This window comes from Tachypleus tridentatus, chromosome 6, assembly GCF_004210375.1.
Source record: "Tachypleus tridentatus isolate NWPU-2018 chromosome 6, ASM421037v1, whole genome shotgun sequence".
Taxonomy (NCBI): Eukaryota; Metazoa; Arthropoda; class Merostomata; order Xiphosura; family Limulidae; genus Tachypleus; species Tachypleus tridentatus.
This window is the reverse complement of record NC_134830.1, coordinates 119,127,351-119,152,674: the sequence shown is the minus strand read 5'-3', so window position 1 is coordinate 119,152,674 and position 25,324 is coordinate 119,127,351. Positions and strand designations below refer to the sequence as shown.

General features: G+C 33.0%; 2 protein-coding genes across 7 annotated transcripts in view; both read left to right on the top strand.

Annotated features, from left to right (window-relative positions):
• The first annotated feature begins 424 nt into the window (after positions 1-424).
• LOC143253435 (uncharacterized) lies at positions 425-11,691 on the top strand. 2 transcript variants are annotated; one of them, XM_076507309.1, is made up of 4 exons: positions 425-610; positions 7,224-7,295; positions 7,795-7,919; positions 11,361-11,691. In XM_076507309.1, the coding sequence occupies exons 1-4, from the start codon at positions 571-573 to the stop codon at positions 11,541-11,543; spliced, it is 420 nt and encodes a 139-aa protein (XP_076363424.1). In that variant the 5' UTR covers positions 425-570; the 3' UTR covers positions 11,544-11,691. The 2 variants fall into 2 exon arrangements, with proteins under 2 accessions (XP_076363424.1, XP_076363426.1); XM_076507311.1 differs by lacking the exon at positions 7,224-7,295 and having other exon boundaries at positions 442-610.
• Positions 11,692-23,473: 11,782 nt separating this feature from the next.
• The window catches only part of LOC143253432 (dedicator of cytokinesis protein 3-like), a 95,751-nt gene continuing 93,900 nt past the window's right edge, over positions 23,474-25,324 (top strand). For 3 of the 5 annotated variants that reach the window (XM_076507304.1, XM_076507303.1, XM_076507305.1), the window contains exons 1-2: positions 23,475-23,667; positions 24,861-24,944. In XM_076507304.1, the coding sequence (XP_076363419.1) occupies positions 23,631-23,667; positions 24,861-24,944 (121 nt within the window). In that variant the 5' untranslated portion in view covers positions 23,475-23,630. Of the gene's footprint in view, positions 23,668-24,860; positions 24,945-25,324 lie in introns of all 5 variants that reach the window. The other 2 variants (XR_013029632.1, XR_013029633.1) reach the window with 1 other exon arrangement.

Sequence of the window (25,324 nt, the reverse complement as noted above, 5' to 3'; positions counted from 1 at the left end):
ACGGTCAATCCCACTATTCGTTGGTAAAAGAGTAGCCCAAGAGTTGGCGGTGGGTAGTGATGACTAGCTGCCTTCCTTCTAGTCTTACACTGCTAAATTAGGGACGGCTCGGTGCAGTGGGCTAACAACCTACTCACTTCAAAAATACTTGTTGAAGAATACGCAAGCGATTGCGGCCCTATGTTCCTAGATGGAATCTAATGGTGATAACTAACTAACTTACCACTAAAGTATTTTTGAATAAACACACTTATGACTGAATTCTTCCTGCAGTGAGACAATGGTAAGTTTATTGAATTAAAGCTCTGAAATCAGTGGTTGGATTTCATACAATTAATATAGCAAATAACTCAATGTAGCTTTGCTTTAAAATAAACTTGACTGGTTTCAATATGAATATTAATATTCAAACATTTTTGGATTTTAATCACCAGGTGGATAACGAAATACATGTGAAAGAAACAACCGCGCTCACAAACTAAATGTTTTCACAATGTGGTATGGTGTAATGGTTTGTGGTGTTTAAAGAATTAGTGTAAAAGAACTGAAAAGGTACGTTTAAGTTATCAAATGTCTTCAAAACAGCTCCTTCCATCAGAGTATTCAAATGGTATGAACAAATGTTATTAATAACAATATGTGTACGTAAGCTAATATGAAATTAAAGTAAAACTTATAAGAATATTAATAATAGTCTTATAATATTTACATCTGTTACTACTACAGGGTGTTCGGAATTTCACTGTGCACTTATATATTTATTAACAGACGTTTCAATATAGAATACAGGAGGTAAATATGAATGACAGTTATAAGCAATGTTGAAAGTGGCCCCCATTGGCATCAATACAGGCCTGGATCCTTCTTATTTTGTTTCTAAACACCGCTATCAATTGCTGGGTTGAAATAGACTGAATAAAATATAATTACAAAATTCCACAGTGACTTTCCAAACACCCTGTAGTACAGGGGTCGAAAATCATTTGTTTTTTTTGTGTGTGTGTCTAAGACAAAATCATTTCAAGACCCGCAATATACTATAACGCAGTAATGATCTATTTTAAAAGAAATGTTCCCCAGTGGAACAGCTCTAAATCTTCAGATTTACAATGCTAAAATCAGGGGTTTGACTCCACTTAATGTTATTTTTTGTCCAGCTAAGTTTCAAAGGCATTTTAAGAGTTACAAAAATGTTAACAGTGCAACTTTATTCTAAATAAAAAATAACAAATGTTGAGATTAAATTTTAACAACCATTATGCCAGAAAATATTCTCAATTTTTATTCACAGTAAGAGTAAAACCCGAGAGCCACATAAATCTTGTAGAGCTGTAGCTTGCTGGCCCAAGTTACTATTACTTATAAGCCTAAGAAATTCTGAATTGAAGAAACTGCAACTGTTGATCTAGTAATGAAACACACTTTAATTTATTAATTAGGTATAATCTTGATGAGGTCACTAAATTATTGGAAAGTATGGAGGCATATAGCTCTATTATTTATAATATTATTCCAGTAAACACGAATTGTTGGAAAGAGCTCTAATGACAAATATTAATAACATTGATGCACCATGTTTTCCATACTTGTTAATTGTGTTAATGATAAGACAAAGGGCTGTAAGTGTAAATTTTGGCAGGAAAGATGATGATAAAATGATTAACCCTTATAATGAACTGCCTTTGGATGTGGTAGATGCAATAACGTCAAGAGAACTTAAAGGAAGGTTAAATAAATATTTTTATGATAAGAACTTATTTTGAACATTTTTTTAACTTGAGTGGATGGAATAGCTTTGGAGCTAGAAGTACCATGTTGTACTTTAATGTTATGTTATTATTGGATCAAAGAAAATGTTTTAGAATAACTTTATTTAGAAACTAAGCTTAGATATTACCATCATTTTGACTGATTTTAATATTTATAACAAGTTATGAAGATGGTTTTCCTACCAAATATTTACAAGACAGGAATGTTCTAATATTTTGCTTAACTCCTTCAAATTTTATATACTGATTGTAAGAGACCAACGTTATTCTGTGGAGTTAAAGTACATGTTGATTTTTACAAAACAGATTAGTTTTGAATAACAAGTTAACGTAAGTCCAAAAATGTGTAACAGGTCAATTCTACAGAATGGGATTTGTTTCTGCATTTTATGTTATTCACAAAATTAAGAAAATTGAAGTTTCATAAGGTATGATGATGATTAATAGGAAATCATGACAATTTTGGCAAAATGTGCAAAGAATTGTGGTCTTTGTGTTAATCCACTTAATCAATGTAATGTTGCTAGTGGTAGGGCAAATAGTATTTTAGGTTGTATCTACAAAAATATTGAATACAAGTCTAAAGAGGTTATAATTTAATAGTAAAGCTCACTGGTTAGGCCACATCTGGAGTACTGTGTTCAATCTTGAGTGCCTTATCTTGTGAATTTTTGGATAGGGTCAGAGAAGAGCCACTAGAATGGTGCCTGGATTGAAGGGGGTTGTCATAGACAGAGAGGTTAAGATCTCTTAAACTGTTTTCTCTTGAAAAAAGAAGAGCTAGGGGTATCTGATTGATGTGTTTAAAGTTATAAAAGAGAATGAATGGTTTTTATGCATCATTGTTTTCATAAATTAATAGTGATGATAGTAGGACTGGAAGATAAATATAAATAAAAATGGAAGGATAGGAGTTTCTTTAGCTAAGAAAGTTTTATTTTCCTGACAGGGTGGTTGGACTTTAAAACATGTTGCCTTCAGATATTGTGAAGGCATGAAACTTCAATGAATTTAAGAAAAAGCTTTAACTATATGAATGATAAGGGTTGGTTTTGAGGGTTTTTATTATTATTATTTAATACTTTTAGTTTAGTTTAAAAGATGGGGTAGCCCAGATGGAGTAATAGGTTTCACATTATCTCTAAACATTGTCATTTATTTGCAACAAATTCTTTCTGCAGTATCATAACTAGATACTTGCTTAGTCAGGAAAATCAGATTAAAGAGTTTGCTTTCAGTTTTTATCTAACACTTGTTTAACATCTTGGCTATTGAAGTTACAAATCCATTGAATATAAATGTTTAGCCTCACAATGTTTGACCAATTTTTTTTGTTTTGTAATTCAATTCTGTGATGGACTGTTAAATGTAAATTAGGAAATATATACATCTATGTGATAAATAATTTGTTAAGTATTACTTTATTCTGTACTGTATCAACCATTTCACTACAGGCTCAGTATAATACACACAGGTTCAGTTACACATTAAGTATTTGCACTATAACTTTTAATATGGTGTGTGAATCTTCACAAAATCTGGTAAACTTTCAGTAAAGATTACAAGTTTTTTTTGTGTACAAAGAAATCAGATGTTTTCATGAAATATTTTGACTAAAGGTTTGTTTGTGATAATAGAATCTGTTTTGATGCTAGTCTGAGTGCAAAATGATTTCATGATATGATTACAAAAACAACTCATCATCCCCAAAATCTCAAAGATTACTTGCATAATCTCTAAAACCTCTAAGTACATTTAAAATTATTTTTTTTTCAGTAAGCCTTTATATTTTATTTTTTATACTCTGTGTAGGGTCTGTTACTTAACCAACATTGCTTTTTGTGTGCTGGAACAACTGCATTTCATAACATGAAATCAAAATGTTTAGTCGAAGCAACTTAAGTCTCATAATGCTATATATTAACATGCACATTTGTTATTATATTGACCTTCCAGTCATGCCTATCGAACACATTACATAACTTCCATCCAGTAATATAAAACTGACCTTTAGTCTTTCCTATCTTGGCTGTGTTTTAGTGGACTACTATTTTGTAAAATAGTGATATTTCTATTATAATATAAATTATTACTATTTATAAATAAATTATTAAACTTATTTTTATTAAAATATAGAACAATAAATTAAGAAGTAAAGCAAACAGTTCTCTTCTTGCTATGACCTTTGTACTCATGGACATAGGTTGCTAAGCCTTTTAAAATTTTGTATGTGGATGATATCAAAAAAAATTTTTGAGGTTTTATATATATTACAGTTGTACCTTGGTTCTCGAATGACTCCCTTCTCAAACAATTTGGTTTTCGAACAGATTGTAAAAAAAAAAAATGTCTCAGTTGTCAAACATAAACTCGGTTCCCAAACCAATCTGTTGTGGACCGAACCCCTGAAATAACCCAACTGATGACCCGGACGACCCTTCGACCATTTTCGGTCCATGCCAATCTTGCCCAAAACTAAAATCTGCTGTAAACGTTCTCGTTTTGCTTTTTGCTTTTTTCTAAATATTCTGATTAAATAAGCCACCATGGGGTCAAAGAAGGATAATGAAAGTAGCAAACCAAAAAGAAAAGTTGTTAGAGCCACAATAGAGGTGAAAAAAGATCTCATAGCGAAGTATGAGAGTGGTGTTTGCGTGTCTCACCTTGCTACACAGTTTGGTATGGCGAAGCCTACAGTCTGCACCAAACTGAAAAATAAAGAGGTCATCAAAGGAGCTGATGTTGCAAAAGGAGTGACAGTGCTTTCAAGACAAAGATTGTAAACAATGGAAGAGGTATAAAAACTGTTGTTGATTTGGGTAAATGAAAAACAGTTAGCTGGTGATAGCATTTCTGAGACCACCATTTGTGAGAAACCAAAGCAGTTGCATGCTGACTTCCTGAAAAACACCCCTGGAATGAGTGCTGATACAAGTGATGCCTTTAAAACTAGTAGGGGGTGGTTTGAAAAATGTAGGAAGAGAAGTGGCATACATAGTGTGGTGAGACATGGGGAGGGTGCCAGTTCTAACAAAGACACTGCTGATAAATTTGTTAGGGAATTTAAGGACTGTAAAAGCTGAGGGTTTTCTTCCCCAACAAGTGTTCAACTGTGATGAGACAGGCCTTTTTTGGAAGAAAATGCCAAAAAGGACCTACATCACCAAGAAGGAAAAGTCACTGCTACGACACAAGCCAATGAAGGACAGGCTAACTCTATTGTTATGTGGTAATGCAAGTGGGGACTTAAAACTTAAGCCTTTGCTTGTGTACCATTTTGAGAACCTGAGGGTTTTTAAGAAAAATAATGTCCTGAAAAGTAAACTAAATGTCATGTGGAGGGCTAATAGTAAAGCAAGGGAAACCAGGCAGTTTTTTATAGAGTGAGTCTATGAATTGTTTGCTTCAAGTGTAAAGAAGTACCTCACAGAAGAACAGTTACCACCCAAGGCCCTTCTTGTGATGGACAATGCACCTGCTCATCCACCAGGCTTGGAGGACAGGTTGGTGGAGGAGTACAGTTTCATTAGGGTGAAGCTTTTGCCCCCTAACACAACTCCTCTCATTCAGCCCATGGACCAGCAGGTCATATCAAATTTAAGAAACTCTACACCAAAAGCACTGTTTCAAAGGTGCTTTGAAGTGATCTCTGACACAGAGTTAACCCCCAGAGAGTTCTGGAAAAATCATTTTAATATCCTCCATTGCTTGAGGATTATAGACATAGCCTGGAGGGAAGTGTTTTTGAGGACCATGAACTCAGCCTAGAAGAAATTGTGGCCAGACTCAGTAGCAGATAGAGACTTTGAAGGTTTTGAGGCTGAGCCTGTTGTTGAGGATATTGTCTCACTAGGCAAGTGTATGGGCTTGAATGTGAGTGGTGATGATGTGGAGGAGTTGGTGGAAGACCACAACACTGAGCTCACCATGGAAGAACTTCAAGACCTTCAGAAGGAACAGCAATAGAAGGCAACTGAGGAAATGTCTTCAGATGAGGAGGAGGGACGGGAGGATGTTCCTAGTTCACTAATCAAGAAAATGTGTGGAAAATGGGGAGAGTTACAAAGTTGTGTGGAAAAATTTCACCCAAACAAAGCTGTAGCAAACCACAGCATAAACTTTTTCAATGACAGTGCCATGTCTTACTTCAGAAACGTTTTAAAATGCAGGCAGAAACAAACCTCATTAAACAAGTCTTTAGTGAGAAATAGGTCCAGTGGGTCTCAAGCAGGTTGTAGCGGTGCAAAGAGACAGAAAAGAGAAAGAACCCCAGAAGGAGAGTTACCTGATGTTTTTATGGAAGGTGACTCCCCTTCCAAACAATAATAACCCTTCTACTCTCCACGTTCCTCACCACCTTTCACTTACACCATCAGCTGTCCTCAGCACAGCTAAAGTGTAGTTAAATTTTCATTTATTGTTTTTTTATTGTGTTTATAGTTTTTGTGGTTGACTTTATGCATGTAAGTATTATTATACAGGTATAAATAAGTAATATTCTTACTTAAAATGCTTCATAATGCATAAATTTTGGAGGTCTGTAATGGATTACTTTAATTTACAGTATTTCTTATGGGAAAAATTGATTCAGTTTTCGAACAGCCTTCTGGAATGGATTGAGTTTGAGAACCGAGGTACCACTGTAATTGAATATCTAAAAAATCATAACATATATTTCACTATAATTTATTAAGCATAATAACTAATATTTTTATATTTTAAAAACTATGAAACTTTGAGCAGACTAAAAATGCAACTTACCTCATTGAAATATTGGATTGAAAGAACGTGGTAGTCTTTTGAAAGTTTAAAATAGCTGAGACACCACTCTGAAAACTTTTTAAACTGTTGATTGGTCATGTATTGAAGCAAGTATAAATAAGGGACCATTTTCTAAAATGAAAAGAGATGAATGGGGCCACTGTGATTGATTCAATACACAAGCTGTATCTCAGCAAAATAAAAAATGAGGTCTTTATTTTGTATTCCTGCTTGATAATATTAGTAATTTGAGTTCCTAATTTATACAAAACTATAGAATGAGTACTTTGACATCAAACATCTAATTACAATGCTGCAACATACCATGTGACTCACTAAAATCTATATTTAGATCAGTTCTTTTAATATTTACTTTTAAGAAATTAATTTATATATAATATTAAAGTTTGAATTATAATCTACAATTTGATTCCAAACTTAAACATAAATTTATGAAACAGTAGTTCAGTACAATTTCAAATGCAAGTTGACAAACGAGACAATGTGGCCTTTGACCCATGACCCATCAAAAAAGAGTTAACTCAAAAAGAAAAACTTATGTTTAGGAACAATGTTTGTAGGATGTTAACAATTGTATCATTCATAAGAGTGGTGTGTGTTTTTATTAAGGTAACAGTGATTGTGACTTAGTGTTTTTAATAAAAATATCAGTATAATCCTTTATTTCTCTAGAATCAGACTATGTTCAGAAAGCTTTATTTCAGAGTAAATCTCCACCAAAGACTTTCTTTGTCAGAAGTTCAGGTAATTTTATTGATACTACTAGGTTTCAGTTACAAGTCCTTCATATTTTGAAAGAGTTTTTGAAATTAATGTTGCTATATAGTTATGTGAGTCATTAGTTATTGTGAAAAGTTGTTGTAAAATATAAAAATATAATATTTTGTAATAGTGGCTGATTTTGGATTTATGATGTATATAGCATATTATAATGTTTATTGTGAACAGTTTCACAGATATTACAAAAGCAGGTACATGTAATTTATTGAATTTAACACACAGATTATACCTGGTGAAATGTATAGTATAATGTAAGTACACTAAATAATAAAAGTAGACAACTTGAAAAATAATAATTGTACCTCTTCAGTACTGCTTTTTATTCTTTTAAACCCTAGAAGTCAGTTACTAAATTACAGGTTTATTTGGTTAAAATTATGTAGTTTTATATTTAGTCAACAGGTAATTCATTGTTTTTTAATTACATCCATAAAACTTACAATTTTTTAAAAATTTATAACAGTTCTAAACCAAGTCAAGAACTTCTTACCCAAAATGGAGACATCTCAAATGGAACTGAAATCCAAGACTAAGGAAGAAGTTGACATAGAAAACGTGAACAGCTGTGATGGTCCGGTTATTGAAATGGTACGTGACAACATAAAATCAGCATGATCTTATTGAGAGTAAAAAAAACACCTCAAAATTAACTTAAGCAACAGACAAGACTCCAACAGTCCCTCAGAGCTGTCCACTCACAAGAAAAATTTTAATTTTTTTCAGAAAATCATTAATTCTTGTCTTATGCTCTTGAAGTTGTTTCCCTCCATTACTGCTGATTGACAATCATTCTGTATATTGATCAACTTGTTACAATGCCCCCCAGTGGTGTGGTAGTATGGCTGGACTTGCACTGCTGGAAACCAGGTTTCGGTATCTGTGATGAGCAGAACACAGATAGCCCATTGTGTAGCTTTGTTTACCTACAAAACAACCACACCTGTTAGAAAAATAAAACTTTCCTAAGTGGTCCATAGTCCATCTTTTTTCCAATCTTGTGTCCTGTCATCATTTTGTCTTCAAAGTACAACAAAGAAATTTTTAAGCCTTCATCCTTTTGATCCATGTAGACAACCTCTTAAACTTGTTTGTTTTTCAAGAAAAAATAAGCAGTTTTAACCAATCCATAAGAGACAACTTTTTAATCCCTAGAATCATTTTTGTATTCCTTATCTGAATTTTCAATTATTCAATCTGCTTTACTTCATAAAAGACCAAACATGCCAGTGTACAGTTATTTCTGTAATTAACTCTTGATTTATAATTAGTATTTTATAAATACACCCTAAAATTGTATTAGTTTTACCATTAGCAACAGAGCATTACTTCAATGACTTGAGTGATTTATCCTCCATTTTTCAAGAGCCTTTTCGTAAGTTGTACCATTGTTTTAGGTCCCACATACAATAAACGTAAGATCCAAATTATGACAACCCAAATACATTACCATTTAAAATAAGTCAAACTTTTTATCTAAATTATAGACAGTTGAAATGATAATTAAAAACCAACATGACATATGTCAGATTAACAGTTCAATATCCTCAGTACAGAGTTTACCATTAGCATATGTTACTTGTGTAATCATTATTTCCTCAAAGAATGTCTATTGCAAATAAGAAACAAGAGAGTATCTTCATTGGTTGAGCCATCTGGACCATCCAGGTTAAATTTTTTCATTATAGAACTAGACCTTCTACTTTTCTACATCTCATGTTTGGTGCTTCAAAGCAAACTTTAACTGCCCTGTTTTGTGGTGTGGAAGGAGGTGTGGCTTTTGAAGACGTTTATGGTTTTTAAAGCCTTTCTCTCGTAGATGCCGTCTTATTGTTCTTGAGCTGCATTCTGCGTCCATAAGGGCCTTAATCTGGTTCAACGATCGGCTGGTGTCTTGCTGGACAACATGTTGAATCTTCTTGTTCAACGCCGGTGAAATTTTCTTGGTCCGACCACTTGAAATTCTCCTTCCATATCTCTCAGGGTCTTTTAAGAAATTTGCAACAGCAGTTTTACTAAGCCCAATCTCACCAGCGATGGCACATTGAGAGAGACCTTGCTTTTGCAGCTCGACAAAACTTCCACGTTTAAACTCTGTCAACTTTTTAGCTTTTGCCACATTTTTACCCAATGTAACACAGGAGATCTCAGTGGAAGATGTTGACAATGCTAATGCTTGAACACAAATGCCTAAATTTTGTTACGTGTTTACCGATCAATGCTTTGTTTCAATATGGTCTTTAACTTTTGACCAGCTATTATTTAGGCTAATTTTATAGTGTTCACAGTTTCCCTATTAAATTCTATTTTCCCTTTTCTTATTTTCATTTTTTGAAGCTCTACTCAAATAAATGGTTGAGTCTAACAACACAATATGCATATTTTTCCTTTATGTTCATTGACCGTAAGATTTTGGCTAGCAGTGTATTTCTAAGTCTTCTGTTATAACTGACAGTTTAAGGTTCTTAAACTTAACATTTTTTCTCCAATTTTCTTCTTTATGTGTTTAGTAAACCAAACATTTGACCAGTATTAAAATGTTGTTTTACATTTATGGAAGTGATTGCAGTTAATTAATTACACCATAAGTTAATGTGATAGGCAATCCTTTACAAAGGCATATCGATATTCTCTGCTAGTACTTCCATCAGTTCTTTTATACATACCAGCTACAGATCATGAGAACATTTGTGGTGTGGAAGATGCTTACATTTTTAACCATGTTTTAATGTTCAAGAAGTGTTAAAAACTATTCCTTACTTTTTTGTTAAGTTAACTGATGAAACGTTTTTAGTGATTTTGTTAATTTCCCTAAAAGAGGGCAGTTTGGAAGGGTTACTTGTTTTAACCAATTCCACCACCATATAGTGATGTGTTGTCTGTCAGTAGACACTAAAATGTCACAAGAGATGCTTAGTGTTGCAGATTCTACTATTATAACATCAGTAAAGAATACGCATGCCACAAATTACGTACTCCGTAGACTACAACACATCATGGCATATGAACTTTGAAAGAAAGAAAAATAATTTTGGTTTTATTGAAACGAATCACTTTCTGGGACCGTACAGAAGTATGTCTAGTAACGTATTTTTAATATTTCTGTCAACGGTTGGTGCTGTGAACAATACTGTCAAAGACAATTTTATATTTTTATATATGGCAAGAAACACATTCCTATGAATACAGTCAGCAGTAGCAACATTTAAAGGAGCACCTTCCTATCTATTCTGACAGCTCAACCATTTCTTTTCCTTCAGTTATATTTAAATCTTTCTCATCATGAATGATATGTAAATTGTTTTCACTAATCACACTATTTTTCATACCTTTCCACAATCAAATTCATGAGAGATTGAGGAATAGAAAGATTGGGCTTATGGTTGAAGAATGGAGTGAAGTTACTTCTATTTGTACCATCCCCCCATGCATACCACAATGCTACCTCCTCCTGAATAGGTTAAAAACTCAAGTTTCCAAAATTTCTTTAGTGAGGTACTAACTGGTGATATCTGTATTAAGTTTTTTTTGTTTTTTTATGGTTGTGATCATATTTTGATAATATTGTTAAGTTCTATCGAATAATAACGTAGAAATATCGATCTTCCAGGCATGAAATTTAGTTATGGTTCCTCACATAACCTACATTTTGATTATAACTGACTTACTTCTTCACAACAGTTTTCATTATTCATACAAACACAAAAATATGTGATAAAATATAGTTAATAAGAATATTTCTGATCACAGCTTCAATTGCTTTTGTGTTGCCAGTTTATAAACTTTGGTATTTCCCTGAAACTCTTCATCTTTGAAGGAATCTTATAAGTAAATATGTCAGTTTTTCTCCATTATGTTTTTAGATTTGTTTTTTAGTGTTTTGATTCTTGAAGAGAAACCAATGCTGATATTATCTCATAGCTTGTATTAAAGGTATATTTAGATATCAGCCACAATGAATATAAAGTATATATATTTAGGGATGACCTTATTGCCAACAGATATATCTGAATGATTTCTATTCTAATGTAGACACTGGCTGTGTTTGAAAATGATGGACACGTTAATTCAGAGGATGAAAATCATGACATTTCTTCTGGTGACTCTTCTGATGAAGATGAAAATTGTGTTTTAAAAATGGAACCTTTATTAGAAATTGATAAACCTTCAAAAAATATAAACCCTAAAATTGAAGTGTTAACTTCAGATAACTAGACCTAATGTTTCTTTCTGAACATTGCTGAGTTTTGATGGTAAATTGTTTCATGAACATCTATATTGTGGTAGACAAATCAGAAGCATTTTCATGTACAGATCCACTTTTCAGCATTCTCGAATAAAACACCAAAACTGGTTTATGTAACTTTCTGTGTTTGTTCTTTACTTCAAATTGTTATGACAGCATGTTCAATAGTTACAGTTCTATCTTGTAAGATGGCTTAGTTGGTTTTGAATTGGGCATTTTAAGAATTCGAAGGTTTTATCCTGCTGTGTAAAACAAAATAGCCAGTTTATATTTTTATCTTGTTTCCTAACTGCAGAAATGTGTGTATTTGTTGATTTTTTTTGTTTGCCACAGACATTTATTACAGCCCCAAACTGAAATTATATGTCTGAAATAGAAAATGTGTATTTTAAAGTATGAGAGTTTTGTTAAATTAGTTTTCTGTAATTTAGGGACAGCTTGTGTGATGGCTCTTTGGTAGTTTTGCATAAAAATTCTAATCAAACTATTTATTGCCTTGTGAACTTGACAGTTTTGCTTACACTAAATATTTATGGCTAATGCGTACCTGCTAGTAAAGCTTGTGTTATTATTCCTGTATATAAACAACATTAACAACTATAGTAAATGTTGATCTTTTCTAAAGTCATGCTAATTAATTTTTCCAAATACAAAATGTAACAAACAGATTCTGAACAGCTATATTATCAGCAGTTATTTGTATGTAAAATGTTGCTGAAATGCACACATCGACATCCTGAGGAAACTGAAATTGTAAAACATGGTATTTTTCTCTGTAAAAAATTATACAAATTTTCTAAATATGAACAAAACTCTGTGCTATGCATAACAAACTGAAAAACCCAAATTTTATTTTCAATGTGTGTGGTTTGATTTTAATACTAATAATGTAAGTGTAAATTTTTTATTGTAAAAACTTGGGACATTTTTGTCAAAGTTTTCATTTATATTATTCTTTGTGATGAGAGTAATTCTGTTTTTAACTCTAGAATTATATAGACTCTTAACAGATTTTGAAATGGATTTTTTCTAAACTATCTACCTAACAATTTGTATCTGAGCCCATGAATTAGTTGGTTACTAGAGTATAATAATTTTAGTCAAAAATGTCATCTGAAATTCTGTCAGTTTTGTAATTAAATTATCTAATTATGTGTTTGGATGATTTATTCAAAGTTTTTGGTCACTTCTTTACATTAATTAACAGGGAAATATGTAAATTTAGTCAATGTCTGAACCCATCAATGGTGTATATTATTAAAATAAGTTGATAATATGAGGTTTTTTTTAGAAAAGCAGCATTGAATACAATATATTCTGTACTACTATGATGGTTGATTATTCTTGGTGTTTTGGGTAAAACATTTTAGGTAATATTTCTTATTGTTTTGTCACTAATTTATATTCTGATTAGAACAAAAGCTATATACTTATCTCAAAACTAAAAATCAACATGGTTATGAATATAGTTAATTCGATAAAATTGCAAGTAAAGATTAGAATGTGTTGTTTCCACTTCTGGGTACCCTTATGGTTAACAACGTCTTTGATTGTAAACCTATTAGTGTCTTGTTAATTGCAGCCAGCATAAGAGATTTAGGTTAGTCCTGAGTCTATATACTATGCTAACAGTGCAAAACAAACTCTATAGTATTTCGTTCAAAGTTCTTGAAAAAAAAATATTCATAAAACATTAATTGTAATAAAGCTACATGTATTAAACACTGTAAATAATACTGTTAATAAAATATACCTTTATTGTAGAACACAAGTTCTAGTTTTCAGCTTCAATAACTTTCGTAGTTTTAAAGTTGGAATGTTTAGGGTAAATGAAAATATGATCAATGTGTTATTTTTGGAATTACAACCAAAAACGTTGCTAACAGTTAGGGTACCCAACTAATGAAAAGATGCATTCTAATGTTTATAAGTAAAAATGTATGCTGATGTCTAAGTTGATTTTTAGTTTTGTAAATACATGGCTTCCTCCTCTCAAAAGTTAATATTGATTTAAAAAGTGTATTTATATCTGAAATGTTTGCACTTTTAAGAAAGAGTTCTATATGTACTTACAATAAAAAAAATGAGAGCAAATTATTGCTTGCAAGCAAGGAAAACGTTTAAACAGCACTTCCAAACCTATGACGATTATAGTTACGTAAACGATGAAAACCTAAAAATGTAACAAAAAGGTAGTACAACATAAACATCAAGTCATAAAATTAGTCTTATAGTGTGAATAACTTTCAATGTGTTTTAGATTTGAGGAAGTAAAACCGAAAATAAGATAGGAGATACATCTCAATTTGCATTTTTTACTTATTACAAAAACAGAAATGAAATCGTCTGGTTACGTTTTTTTGAGCTTGCAGTTATAGGAAGATGGCGTAGATGTGAGACATTTATAGGGATTTTAGCACTCGTATGTGTATGTTTTTTTTTTTTTTTTTTTATGAGTGAAGCATGCAAAATGAATTTTAGTAGGCGATATATTTTTACCGCTGTGAAGGTAATTTTTCCACCGATTTCACAGTAACTACGATATCATACCATAATGGAACTTTTACTTATATGATACTAGAAAAGCATCTTTAATCGCGAGATGCAACCCTCAGCTTCACGATATTTTTATTCTGTGTGCATATAAATTTACAACAGAGGTCACGGTTTTCCCGTTTCGCTTCCATTCCCCGTCACGGAAAACTTTATTTTTCTCCATTCTCAGTGTGCAAATGTAACGTCATTAATACGTTACGCGCGGATCTAATGCAGTGGCGCCACGATTAATCGGCTTGTCTTATAATTTTCCACACCATAATTTGAAATATGGTGCCATTGTTAATGTTCTCTACTGCTGTATTGATATATATAGTGTCTTTATCCATGCCGACAAGGCCTTTCGCCAGTCTAGCTGAAATACGACAGATATAGTTGTGCTTGAGACGCTTAATTACATTATCAAACTACTCGAATAATAAATATTATGATGTCAACTAGATTAAGTTGGTGCGTAAGTACTAATACTGCTATTTATGATTTAACCCAACTATTAATACCTATAAAAATAAAAACGGTCATGTGTTATTGTATATTTTGGCTGTGTTTACAATATGGCAAAATGTGTCACTTCCAAACTTGATTTTCGGTAATAATGTATCAGGTCATCCCTTAAGTAATGTCTGATTTTAGGTTAAAAAAAAAAGAGAAAGGATTTCAAATGTTTTTAATATTATTTAATCAACAATGTATGTTCCATTATTATTAATTACTTCCTGCTGACGATTCACAAGCTTCTGAATGCCATTTCTATAAAATTTTTAGTGTTTGGAGAAAAAGAATGTAGAGAGGGGAGTTTTGACATCTTCATGTGTTCCAAGCTCTTCTCCATGATAATGAGATGGGGCAACGCCTGCAGAATAAGCAAGATGTTGAAGTTTTTCCAGTCTAGCTCTTCAATCTTTGCAGATCTGATACTTGCTGTATGGGGCCATGCATTATCTTGGTGTAACACAACACCTTTATGATTGGTCAAAGTAGGCCTCTTTTCTTTCAGTGCAACATTCAAGTGCTCCAACTGTTGTAAGTGTAAGTGTGATATAATCGTTACATTGAGTGGCAGCAACTCAAAGTGGATCACACCAACAATATCCACCAAACACATAACCAGAATTTCTTTGGGTATAAGTCTATTTTGGGCTGTGCTTTAGCCACCTTACTGGCAGTGAGCCATTGTCTGCAGCACTTAATGTTTTTATAAAATATCCATTTTTCATCTCCAGTCACTAACCTGTCAAAAAAAGTGAGTTAAGTTCACAAGAAGTGCAAATGTCTATTTTTGCTTCTGTCAAATTGTGGGAGACCCATTTTACAAGTTTTGATGCCTTTCCAAGCTGTTACAGATGACAGTGAACTGTTGAATGGGTTAAATTAAGCTTCTGTGCTAGTTCTTCAACTGTTACAGAACAATCTTTATCAAGTGCAGCTAGCAGCAAGTAATAATTAAACTCAACGACCTGAACGTGGCGCTTAAACTTTAGTGACCTGAACTTCTGAAACCATCTTTGACATTTTCTTTCATCGAGAGACTCCGCACCATAAATACCTTGAATGTTTTATGTAGTTTTTGATGCACTGTTGCCTTTTTAAAACTCGTAAAGCATTATATGTGTAATGTGCTTCTCAGACACATCATCTTCATAAGTGTTTATTTGATTAATTATTTGAAAAAGTGGAAGTTGGGTTAGTTTCTGTTATTTGAACATTTTTGCACACGTCCTACTACAGATTTTAGTCATTAAAACCAACAAAGAGAGAAATGGTGATACCACTGCACAGCAAAGTTTTTGCTTCTTGAACACTGTTGGGTGTTCCTTATAGATTTTTTGCTGCTGATCAGGAAAATCACATCCAAATTTGCTCATCATGTACCGTTTCATCAAAATCTTCAGTTTTTCTTATATTTGTGTCAAAAATTTTTCGTTTCTGTAAGAGACCTATTAACAATGTTTTGTGCAGTCTGCGCATGTCTAGGTGTGAAATCAGGCATGGTTAGAAGCTGTTCTGTGGAAGTAAGCAGCACGGGCAGGCCGGAGACAGCTTGACACTGTCTCAGCAGGCTATAAAAGTGGCTTGCATACACAGATGCTGCTCACTGGATTAATATAGACTTTATAGTGTGTACGTATTGTTTCAGAATATAGCATTGCCTCAGTAGCACTGTAACAAGTAAGTTAGATGTTATAGACGTTTCACAGGACGATTGGTGTTGATCAATATGTCTCGTCAATGTCATAACAGCCGCGATACATTCTGTTATATTTCTGGCGAGTATACGCTTGTTCATCAGAGACGCTCAATGACTACTGTTGTGAAGAAAGCATATCATCTGGACTTCGGCTGTAAAACTGGTGATCAAAACCAAGAATGAGCGCCTCACATGCGTTGTGCGACATGTGCTATCTGTCTGAGAGCTTGGCTCAGAGGCACTCGAAAGACAATGCCGTTTGCTGTCCCGATGATATGGCGAGAACAGAAAGACCATGTGACGGGCTGTTACTTCTGTTTGACTAATGTGTCTGCTTTCTCTGCCAAAAACAACAAGTCAATTGAATAACCTAAGCTGCCTTCAGCAACGAGACCCGTGCCATATTACGACAGTCTTCCAATTCCGAAACCATCAGAGGAATGGACCTCAGACGAACCAGATGAAGAAACTGATATGCAGGGAACTGGCAATGACATTGATCCGGATTTTAAACTGTGCTCCTCAGACAATTCACATCTCATAACACAGAGTTAAACGATTTGGGTCTGTCAAAAGCAAAAGTCGAATTGCTGGATTGCAGGAATGGTGTTTGCTGTTACTAGGTTCGAAAATTTCTGTTTTTCGAAGCCGCCAAGATGATATAACCAAATTCTTTGCACAAGTTGACAGTCTCTGTTTCTGTGTTGACATCGAAGGATTATTCTCTACTTTGGGTTGTGACAATGACCCGCAAGGGTGGCATCTCTTTATTGATTCATCAATGTTAAGCCTCAAAGCTGTTCTGTTACACAATGACAACACACATGAAAGAAACCTACGAGAACATAGAAATGTTGCTGAAGCACATCCAGTACAGCAAGTACAACTGGAATATCTATGGAGATCTGAAAGTCGTTGCTCTGTTACTGGGACTGCAGCTCAGCTATACAAAGTACTGTTGTTTCATCTGTGAATGGAACAGTTGTGCCAAAGAGTCACATTATTCTAGACAGAGCTGGCCACTCCGTAAAAAGTTAGTTCCAGGACAGAAAAATGTGGCGCATGAACCACTTGTCGACCTGGCAAAAATTTTTTTGCCTCCTCTTCCCGTAAAATTGGGACTTATGAAGAATTTCGTGAAAGCAATGAACAAAGAAGGCAAAGGTTTTTGTTGTTTAAGACAGATGTTCCCATGAATAACTGACGCCAAGATCAAAGAGGGCATTTTTGTTGGCCCTCAGATCAGACATGTTATGAGTGACAAGCGGTTCGAAGATCTGTTAGTTGGGCTGGAAAAGATTGCCTGGAAAGCCTTCAAAGACATTGTTGGTAATTTTCTTGGCAATTACAGAGCCTCACGTTACATTCGGCTGGTAGACAAACTTCTCAAAGCATACAAAACAATGAAGTGCAACGTGTCACTCAAGATTCATTTCTTCCACTCACACTTGGACTTCTTCCCCGCAAATCTTGGTATTGTCAGTGACGAACACTGCGAAAGGTTTCATCAGGACATTCCTGCAATGGAAAAACGATATCAGGGTAACTGGAATCCGTCAATGCTTGCTGATTACTGTTGGACACTGCAACTTGATGCACCGGACATTGAATACAAACGAAAATCAGGAGCAAAACACTTTTAATTATGTTGAACTTAATAGTGTATTACAAACATAAACGCAATTAAATACGTTATTGCCGTTAAACAGTTAACTGTATATTTCTCAGAGTTCCTACGTGATGAAGCAAAACCAAAACTATATTTTTGCATACCCACCAGGTACCTGTCACAATCAGCAAAAACTTTTCAAAAAAATTGTTGTGCAGTGTACACTTTCTGTATTAAATTTTCGGACGTGACTTATGGGATGACCTGATACTATATTCCGATGATGTAACTTGGTCTCCAATTAAAACACGGATTTTGTTTTATATTCTAGTTATAAGATACGTAATTCAAAAGATAGAACTTTTATATAAAAAAAAAATAGCTGAAGTACCCATCCGTTGGATGAATGTAATAAAACTCGCTTATAACAAAGGATAGGAAATTGTACTTCCTTTATTTTATCTATTTTTAACATGATAAAAATTAAAAGTGCAATAAAAATACATAAAGGTACCAACAGTGAAAGGAAAGACTTGCCGTTTTAGGCCTGGGAGGGCCAGGTAATTAGTGCGTTCTACTCGTATTGGATTGGAACCCACAACCCTCGTCACAAAAAACATGCTCATCTTTCAGACATGCAAGATTATAATATGACGGTCAATTACACTATTCGTTGGCGAAAGAGTAGCCCAAGAGTTGGTGGTGGGTAGTGATGATCTTCCCCTTTTCTTGCACTGCTAAATTTGGGACGGCTAACGCAGAAACCCTCGTGTAGCTTCGCGTGAAATTCGAAAACAACAGTAACTTCACGTTTTGAGGCATTCTAATAACAGTGGTTATATAGTTCATTCTAATACTGAGGGATATACAACACTGGTGTTTTCCGAAATTAGTATATGTGCGTGTGTTTTCTTATAGCAAAGCAATATCGGGCTATCTGCTGTATCCACTAAGGAGAATCGAACCTCTGATTTTAGCGTTGTAAATCGGAAGATACACCGCTGTACCAGGCAGGGGGGCTCCGAAATTATAGGGGGTCGATCCTCCATGTCCTTATTACTCATGTTATCAAGTATCGCTGTGCCAAGTTGGATGCTGATTGTTTAAGAAATTTGGAAACGTATAATAAACAAATATACACATAGTGACGTTTATTTATATGTAAGGTGTGGATTCAAGTCCCTTCATGTCATCCTATAGCACTGTGTAAAGTTTGGTAATGAAATGTGGAAACGCATAAGGAAAATATACACACACACATACTCATGATTACCTTTAATGCTGTCAAATTTGGTGCTGATTTGAGCAAGCAATGTAGAAACACATAAAGAACAGACTGTTTATTTGTTTGCTTGTTTTGAAATTTCACGCAAAGCTACTTAAGGGCTATTTACGTTAGCCTCCCCTGATTTAGCAGTGTTAGACTAGAGGGAAGGTAGCTAGTCACCGCCAACTATTGAGCTACTCTTTTACCAACGAATAGTGGGATTGACAGTCACATTATAAGGCCCTCACAGCTGAAAGAACGAGCATGTTTGGTGCGACGGGGTTTCGAACAAAACAGATATGGAATAATAGATATGCAATCGTGTATTTATTTCCTGGACACACTGTCCTAAATAGGATTTTAATGTTTTTATCAACTGCAAAGACATAACATTTATGTTCTGTATACAAAACGTATAAGAAATAAAGCTTATTATTATAGTTATTTGTCTAATTTAAGTGTTTGAATCATACAAAGGTGCATGAAAAATAAATTTAAGCTGACATGAGGAATTTTTAATTGTTACGTTTCACATCCATCTATATTTTTTGTATTTATTATATGTGGTATTTTTAGTTATCTCTTGCTTACTAAAATGAACTTCTGATTATAAAATATTTGAATATATCATATTTACAATATTTATGTATATATTTGCTAAGAGTCTGGCCACCCGCGAGTAAAGCGGTAAGTCTACGGATTTATAACGCTAAATTCAGGGGTTCGATTCCTCTCGGTTGGCTCGGCAGATAGCCCGATGTGGCTTTACTCTAAGCTAACACACATAAACGCTAAGAGTCTTAAATTTCACATTAAAATATATTTGATAAAAACTGTGTAGCATTTTAGTCTTTAAACAAAATAATTAGTGTTTTATTGTGAGGTATTTAGGTAAAAACGTAATATCTTGCATTCAGTGCTTGCCTTGAGTATTTATATACAAATGCTTCAACTGTAAAGATTGTTTAGGAGTCACACAGATTATTCTTTGATATGTATATATGAAAAAACGGCTCGTTTGGGTTGAGAAAATATTTTACGTAGAGGAGCGAACAACGTTTCGACCTTCTTCGGTAACATCGTCAGGTTCACAAAGGAAGAAAGAGGTAACTGACCGGAAGCTGACCACAGGAGGGGGTTGTGTAACAGTGTCGGAATGTAGAGGGCGGGGTTAGATGTTTGAATATATAATTTTATATTATTTATTTTATTATTTTTAATATAGGTATAAAGGTGTTCCTTTGTATTGGTTTATTTTAGGTTTAAGTTGTTGTATAAGTAAGGTTTCTTTAATTTTGCGTTTGTTTATGTTTGTTTCTTTATTTAGTATTTGAGTGTTTTCTATGGTTATGTTTTTTTTTACTTGCAGTGTTTGAAAACGTGTGAAGGTGACTTTTTATGTTCTTTGAATCTGGTTTCCATTTTTTTATACTTGTTTCTCCAATATAGAAGTCGTGGCAGTTATCACATTGTATTTGATAAATAATGTTGGTGTGATGTTTGTCAGTGTAGTTTTTACATAGTATAGACCTCAGTTTTGTGCCTGGTTTTTGAATAAATTTGGTATTAACTGGAATGTCATATTTTGTTACTAGTTTTTGCAAAATGTTGGTTATTTGTTTGCTGATGTCAGGAATATATGGAATACAGCAGTATATGGTTTCGTGATTTTTTGATTCGTGAGATATATTTACTTTTATCAGTTGATTTTGCTTTTTTGTCTCTATGTGTGCATATAATGTTTTCTACGGTTTGTGGAGGAAACTTATTGATGTTGATGAAGTATTGTTTTATTTTGTCTAATTCGTCGTTAATTATATCTGGTGAGCATAGTTTTATGGCTGTGTTTATTTGGTTTCTTAGTATGTTGAATTTTTGTTTTGTTTCATGTGCCGAGTCCCAAGGAATGTATAGTCCAGTATGGGTGATTTTTCGGTGGATTTCTGTTTTGAATTGTATGTCGGTTCTTGTAATTTTGAGGTTAAGAAATGATATTTGATTGCTTTCTTCCTGTTCACATGTGAAGTTAATGTTGGGATGTATAGAGTTAATGTGATTGAAAAAATTAAGTATGTGTTCTGTAGATTTGAATCCCGCAACCGTGTCATCTACATATCTGTACCAGTATAGTGGTGGATGTAATGCTGTGTTAATTGCTTGTGTTTAAACTTGTGTCATAAAAATATTGGCTAGAACTGGTGATACTGGGTTGCCTATGCTTAGGCCATTTGTTTGTATATAGTTTTGGTTGTTGAACATGAAGTTTGTCTTTATCGTGGTGAATTCTATGAAGGTTGCTAATTGGTTACTGGGAATGTCTATAGTTGGGTTAGGGTCTCGGATATAGAGTTCTAAGGCTATCTTGCAGGCTTCAGTGGTTGGAACTTCTGTAAAGAGGGATATAACATCGAAACTGGCCATTAAGGCTTTATGATTAAGTTGATTTAGATTAGACTTGAAATTAAAAGAGTCTTTGATGAATGAGCTGGCTGATGTTACATATTTGGAGAATGCCCATACTATGTATTTACCGAGATTGTAATTAAACGATTCATATGTGGACATTATTGGTCGTAATGGACAATCTGGTTTATAAGGTTTGGGGATGCCTTATATTTGTGGTGTGCGTGAGTCGGTTTTACGTAGGTAGGAATAAAGTGTTCAGTTGTATTTTGTTTAGTTGTGTTTCGTGATTCTTTGTTGAATTTGTGTGTATTGGTTTAAATTTGTTTGTGTCTGGGATGTTATTCATTTTTTGGATGTATTCATTCGTGTTCATTATGACAATAGCGTTTCCTTTATCTGCTTTTAGAATTTTTATGTTTTTGTCTTGTTTTAGGTTTTTAGTGGAATTAATGTCTCTTTTTGTAAGATTGCTTTTTAGTTTTCTGTTTTGTGAAATTATGTTGATGGTTTTGTAAGAACACTCTTTGAAAAAATCGTTTAAGATGTTGTTTCTAGGTGTTTCTGGAAAATACAAATTTTTAATTTGTCTCTGGGAAGTTTGGCTGTTGGATGTCAATAGATTTGTCGAAGTTGTCTTCTTTCTGTTGGTTGTTTTCGGTTGTTTTCTTGATTTTGTATTCTGTGGAAAGTATCAGAAGTCTACTGGCTAGATCTTCTAAACATGTTTTGATTTCTAAAGTTGGAATGTACCTAGGTGCTATTGCGAAGTTGAGTCCTTTGTTAAGTGGATGTATCTCGTCTGTGTTTATTGTCGGTCGGATCTGTTAATTATGTGGTTAGTCAACGGTTCGTCGTGATGTCTTTTCTGTTGTTTGCATCTTAGTTTTTCTAGTTTTTTGTTGTGGAAGATCTTTTTGTCTCTGTCATTCTTAGTGTTGATTTGGTTTATGTTTCGTTGTATAAGTCCGTAAATCTCTGGTTTAATGCAGCATGCCAGTTGATGGTCTTCACTGATTATTTGAAATGCCTCTTCTGGTAACTTTACGATAGTCTGTAAGTCTGAGGGTTTATGACGTTCTTTCATAACAGATAGGTCGATCAGCCCAGTTATAAGAGTTTTTTTTAAGTTAAAAGAAATTTATTATAGTCTCATAACATTTTATTGGGAACGTATTACGTCATTTTCTTTTTCAAAATAACCCCCTCTCTCAGGCGGCTTAGCAGTAATTTTTATGACTTATGATCCTAAAAATCGGGCACATTGTGTAACTTTGAGCTCAGTTAACAAAGTTTCCAATATGTTTTTTATTCAATAAAATGAGTCTTCATTTTTTTAGATATTTATTGGGCGAATTATATTTGAAAATAAATAATTTTTTGTTTTGCTTTAGGCATCTGGTGGCGTGTTCTGGTAGTATTAAAATTTATAAAAAAATTATTTGTTATAACATTTTTGAAATTTTAAAGAGATACGGTAAATATTGGTTTCACGAAATTTAATAAAAGAAAAAAGCGCATTCTATGACTTTGCATTCTGATAATGTAATATCAGTTAAATATTGGTCAATATACGATTGCGCAAAAATGTAAATGAAAGCTCAAAACATGTTTATTAATTAAATGTAATACTCGTTTGTTTGTTTTTAATCATGTTCTTTAAATAGAATCCTAAAGACGTTTTTATGTAATATAAAATATACTATCCCTAATTGTCCCAAAAGTAATCGAAATCAGTAGGTGTCTGGTACATTGACCCTGACCGTTAGTGAAAATGTTTAGAGACATCACCTTCGTATCGATTTGAAAAGCATTGAATGGGATGATGTTACAATGTTAGCCTTCCAGGCTTTAACGCTAGGTGTCACTACTAGTAAGTCTATTATCAATTTTTTAAAGAAAATGGTGGATGAGGACTATAGAATTGTAGTTATTGTGATTCTAAATGTTTGAATATAGTAGTATGGAGATATATGTTGTTTTTTTCTTCTTAATAATTCCTTTAAGCTGTTGATAAGTCTGTAAAGATAAAGATGTGGACTCCGACAAAGAATAAAAAGTATGGTGTGGGTAAGTAATTTGGATTTTTGGTAAAACAGTGTTATGAGTATGTCAATGTTTTTTTTGTTGGTTTTTTTCAGATAATAAATTAGACTTTTCTTCCAGTTATGATTATTTAATAGTACTACCATAATATCAGTTTCTATGTCTAATACGAAAAATGCACTTATAACGTATGTTAAAACACATCTTCGGTAAGATAAATGACAAAATAATTATTTATAATAGTTATAAGAACAATATCATAGTAAATTTAGACTTCTTTGAAATGTAGTAGTTGTATTTATATTTTGTAGATGTAACTAAAATAATTTTCAAGCCTTTGTGGTATACAACTACAATTATTGTGTATTATAATAATAAAACCTACAGTCTATATAAAAACTATACATGAAAAACTTGAGTTTGATAAAAGAAAAACATTATTATTAACAACATTGTGTTTAGTTGTATCCCGTCTTCTTATTAGTTTACTCTTAGCTCTTTTACCTTTAATTCACAATAAAATCAAGCTTGTAAAGTGTCATAAGTTGTTAGAATAAATGCAGAAAGTGTATTGAAGTGTTAAATATTTTAGTTTTAATATTTAAACACATAGCACAGAACATAAAGAATATGGAAATAAACTGAAAAAAATATTATTTTGTTCCAGTTAAGTTGAATGAATAAAAACAGTTGTTACAATTATAATGCAAAAAATGATTAGAATGAATTCCTTTCCCTAAATTTGTTGTTTTTTTGTTTGTTAAGCCAGATTGATTATTCTTGTAATTGACCAGGCACCTATTTGTTGAATCCCAACAATAACATCGTATTTATAGCTTGATAATGTTTGCATCCTTTTTAATTACAACTGCAAATTGTATTTATTGATTCCTAGTGTTATTTATTATGTATCTAACATTTAAATACCTACTTTGTGTAACTATAAAATGAAGACCAGTTTGTTGTTGAAATAGGAAGATTTCTTATATTTTGGCCTGTCAGTATAGGTAAATATAGACATTTACATTATTATGGATATAAAGCATTGATATATTGATGCTATAGTGTTACTTTTTCATATTAGAACCATCTGCTTACCTCATGTTTCAGGTTTTATTTGTGACACATTTCTTTCAATGAAGTGTTTTTCACTTGTGCTGGTTTCATTTATTTATTCCTGTTTTAAAAACACTGATGTCAGTAGAGTATTTTTTTAGTATTGTACAACTATGACGGTAACACAAAATATGGTCTGGCTCTTGAAATTGGAGAAACTGTACAGATTTTAGAAGAATGTGGAGGTAAGTTATTTCTTTTTTCTTAATACTGTTTTATGTATATGTTGTGTGGATGTGTATTCTTTCATAGCAAGCATGTTTAAACCATTTAATCAAGTTTTAAACTTTGTTCTGTAGTTTGTAAAAAGTTCTATTGGGACAATAACTTTGTTATATATTAAGTAAATTTTGTTATTTTAACATAACTTGAAACTTACTGGTAAGGATTTGTCAGTTAGTTTAAAAGTTATTTGCAAAAGTGCTAGCCTCTTGTCAGAACAAAGAAAGAAAAAGGAAAAAAAAGTAGTTACATTTTAAATTTAATATACTATAACATGTTAAATCTGTCTTTGTAGATAATGATTAAATTTCCTAATGTGACAACAAAAAAGACGAGGACAAAT

What these genes read in the sequence shown, in the direction of transcription:
- LOC143253435 (XM_076507309.1), top strand. Translation starts at nt 571, where the DNA reads ATGTCTTCAAAACAGCTCCTTCCATCAGAGTATTCAAATG. An exon ending in TCCATCAGAGTATTCAAATG is followed by an intron (nt 611 to 7,223) that starts GTATGAACAAAT and finishes TTATTTCTCTAG; the next exon opens with AATCAGACTATGTTCAGAAA. An exon ending in ATGGTCCGGTTATTGAAATG is followed by an intron (nt 7,920 to 11,360) that starts GTACGTGACAAC and finishes ATTCTAATGTAG; the next exon opens with ACACTGGCTGTGTTTGAAAA.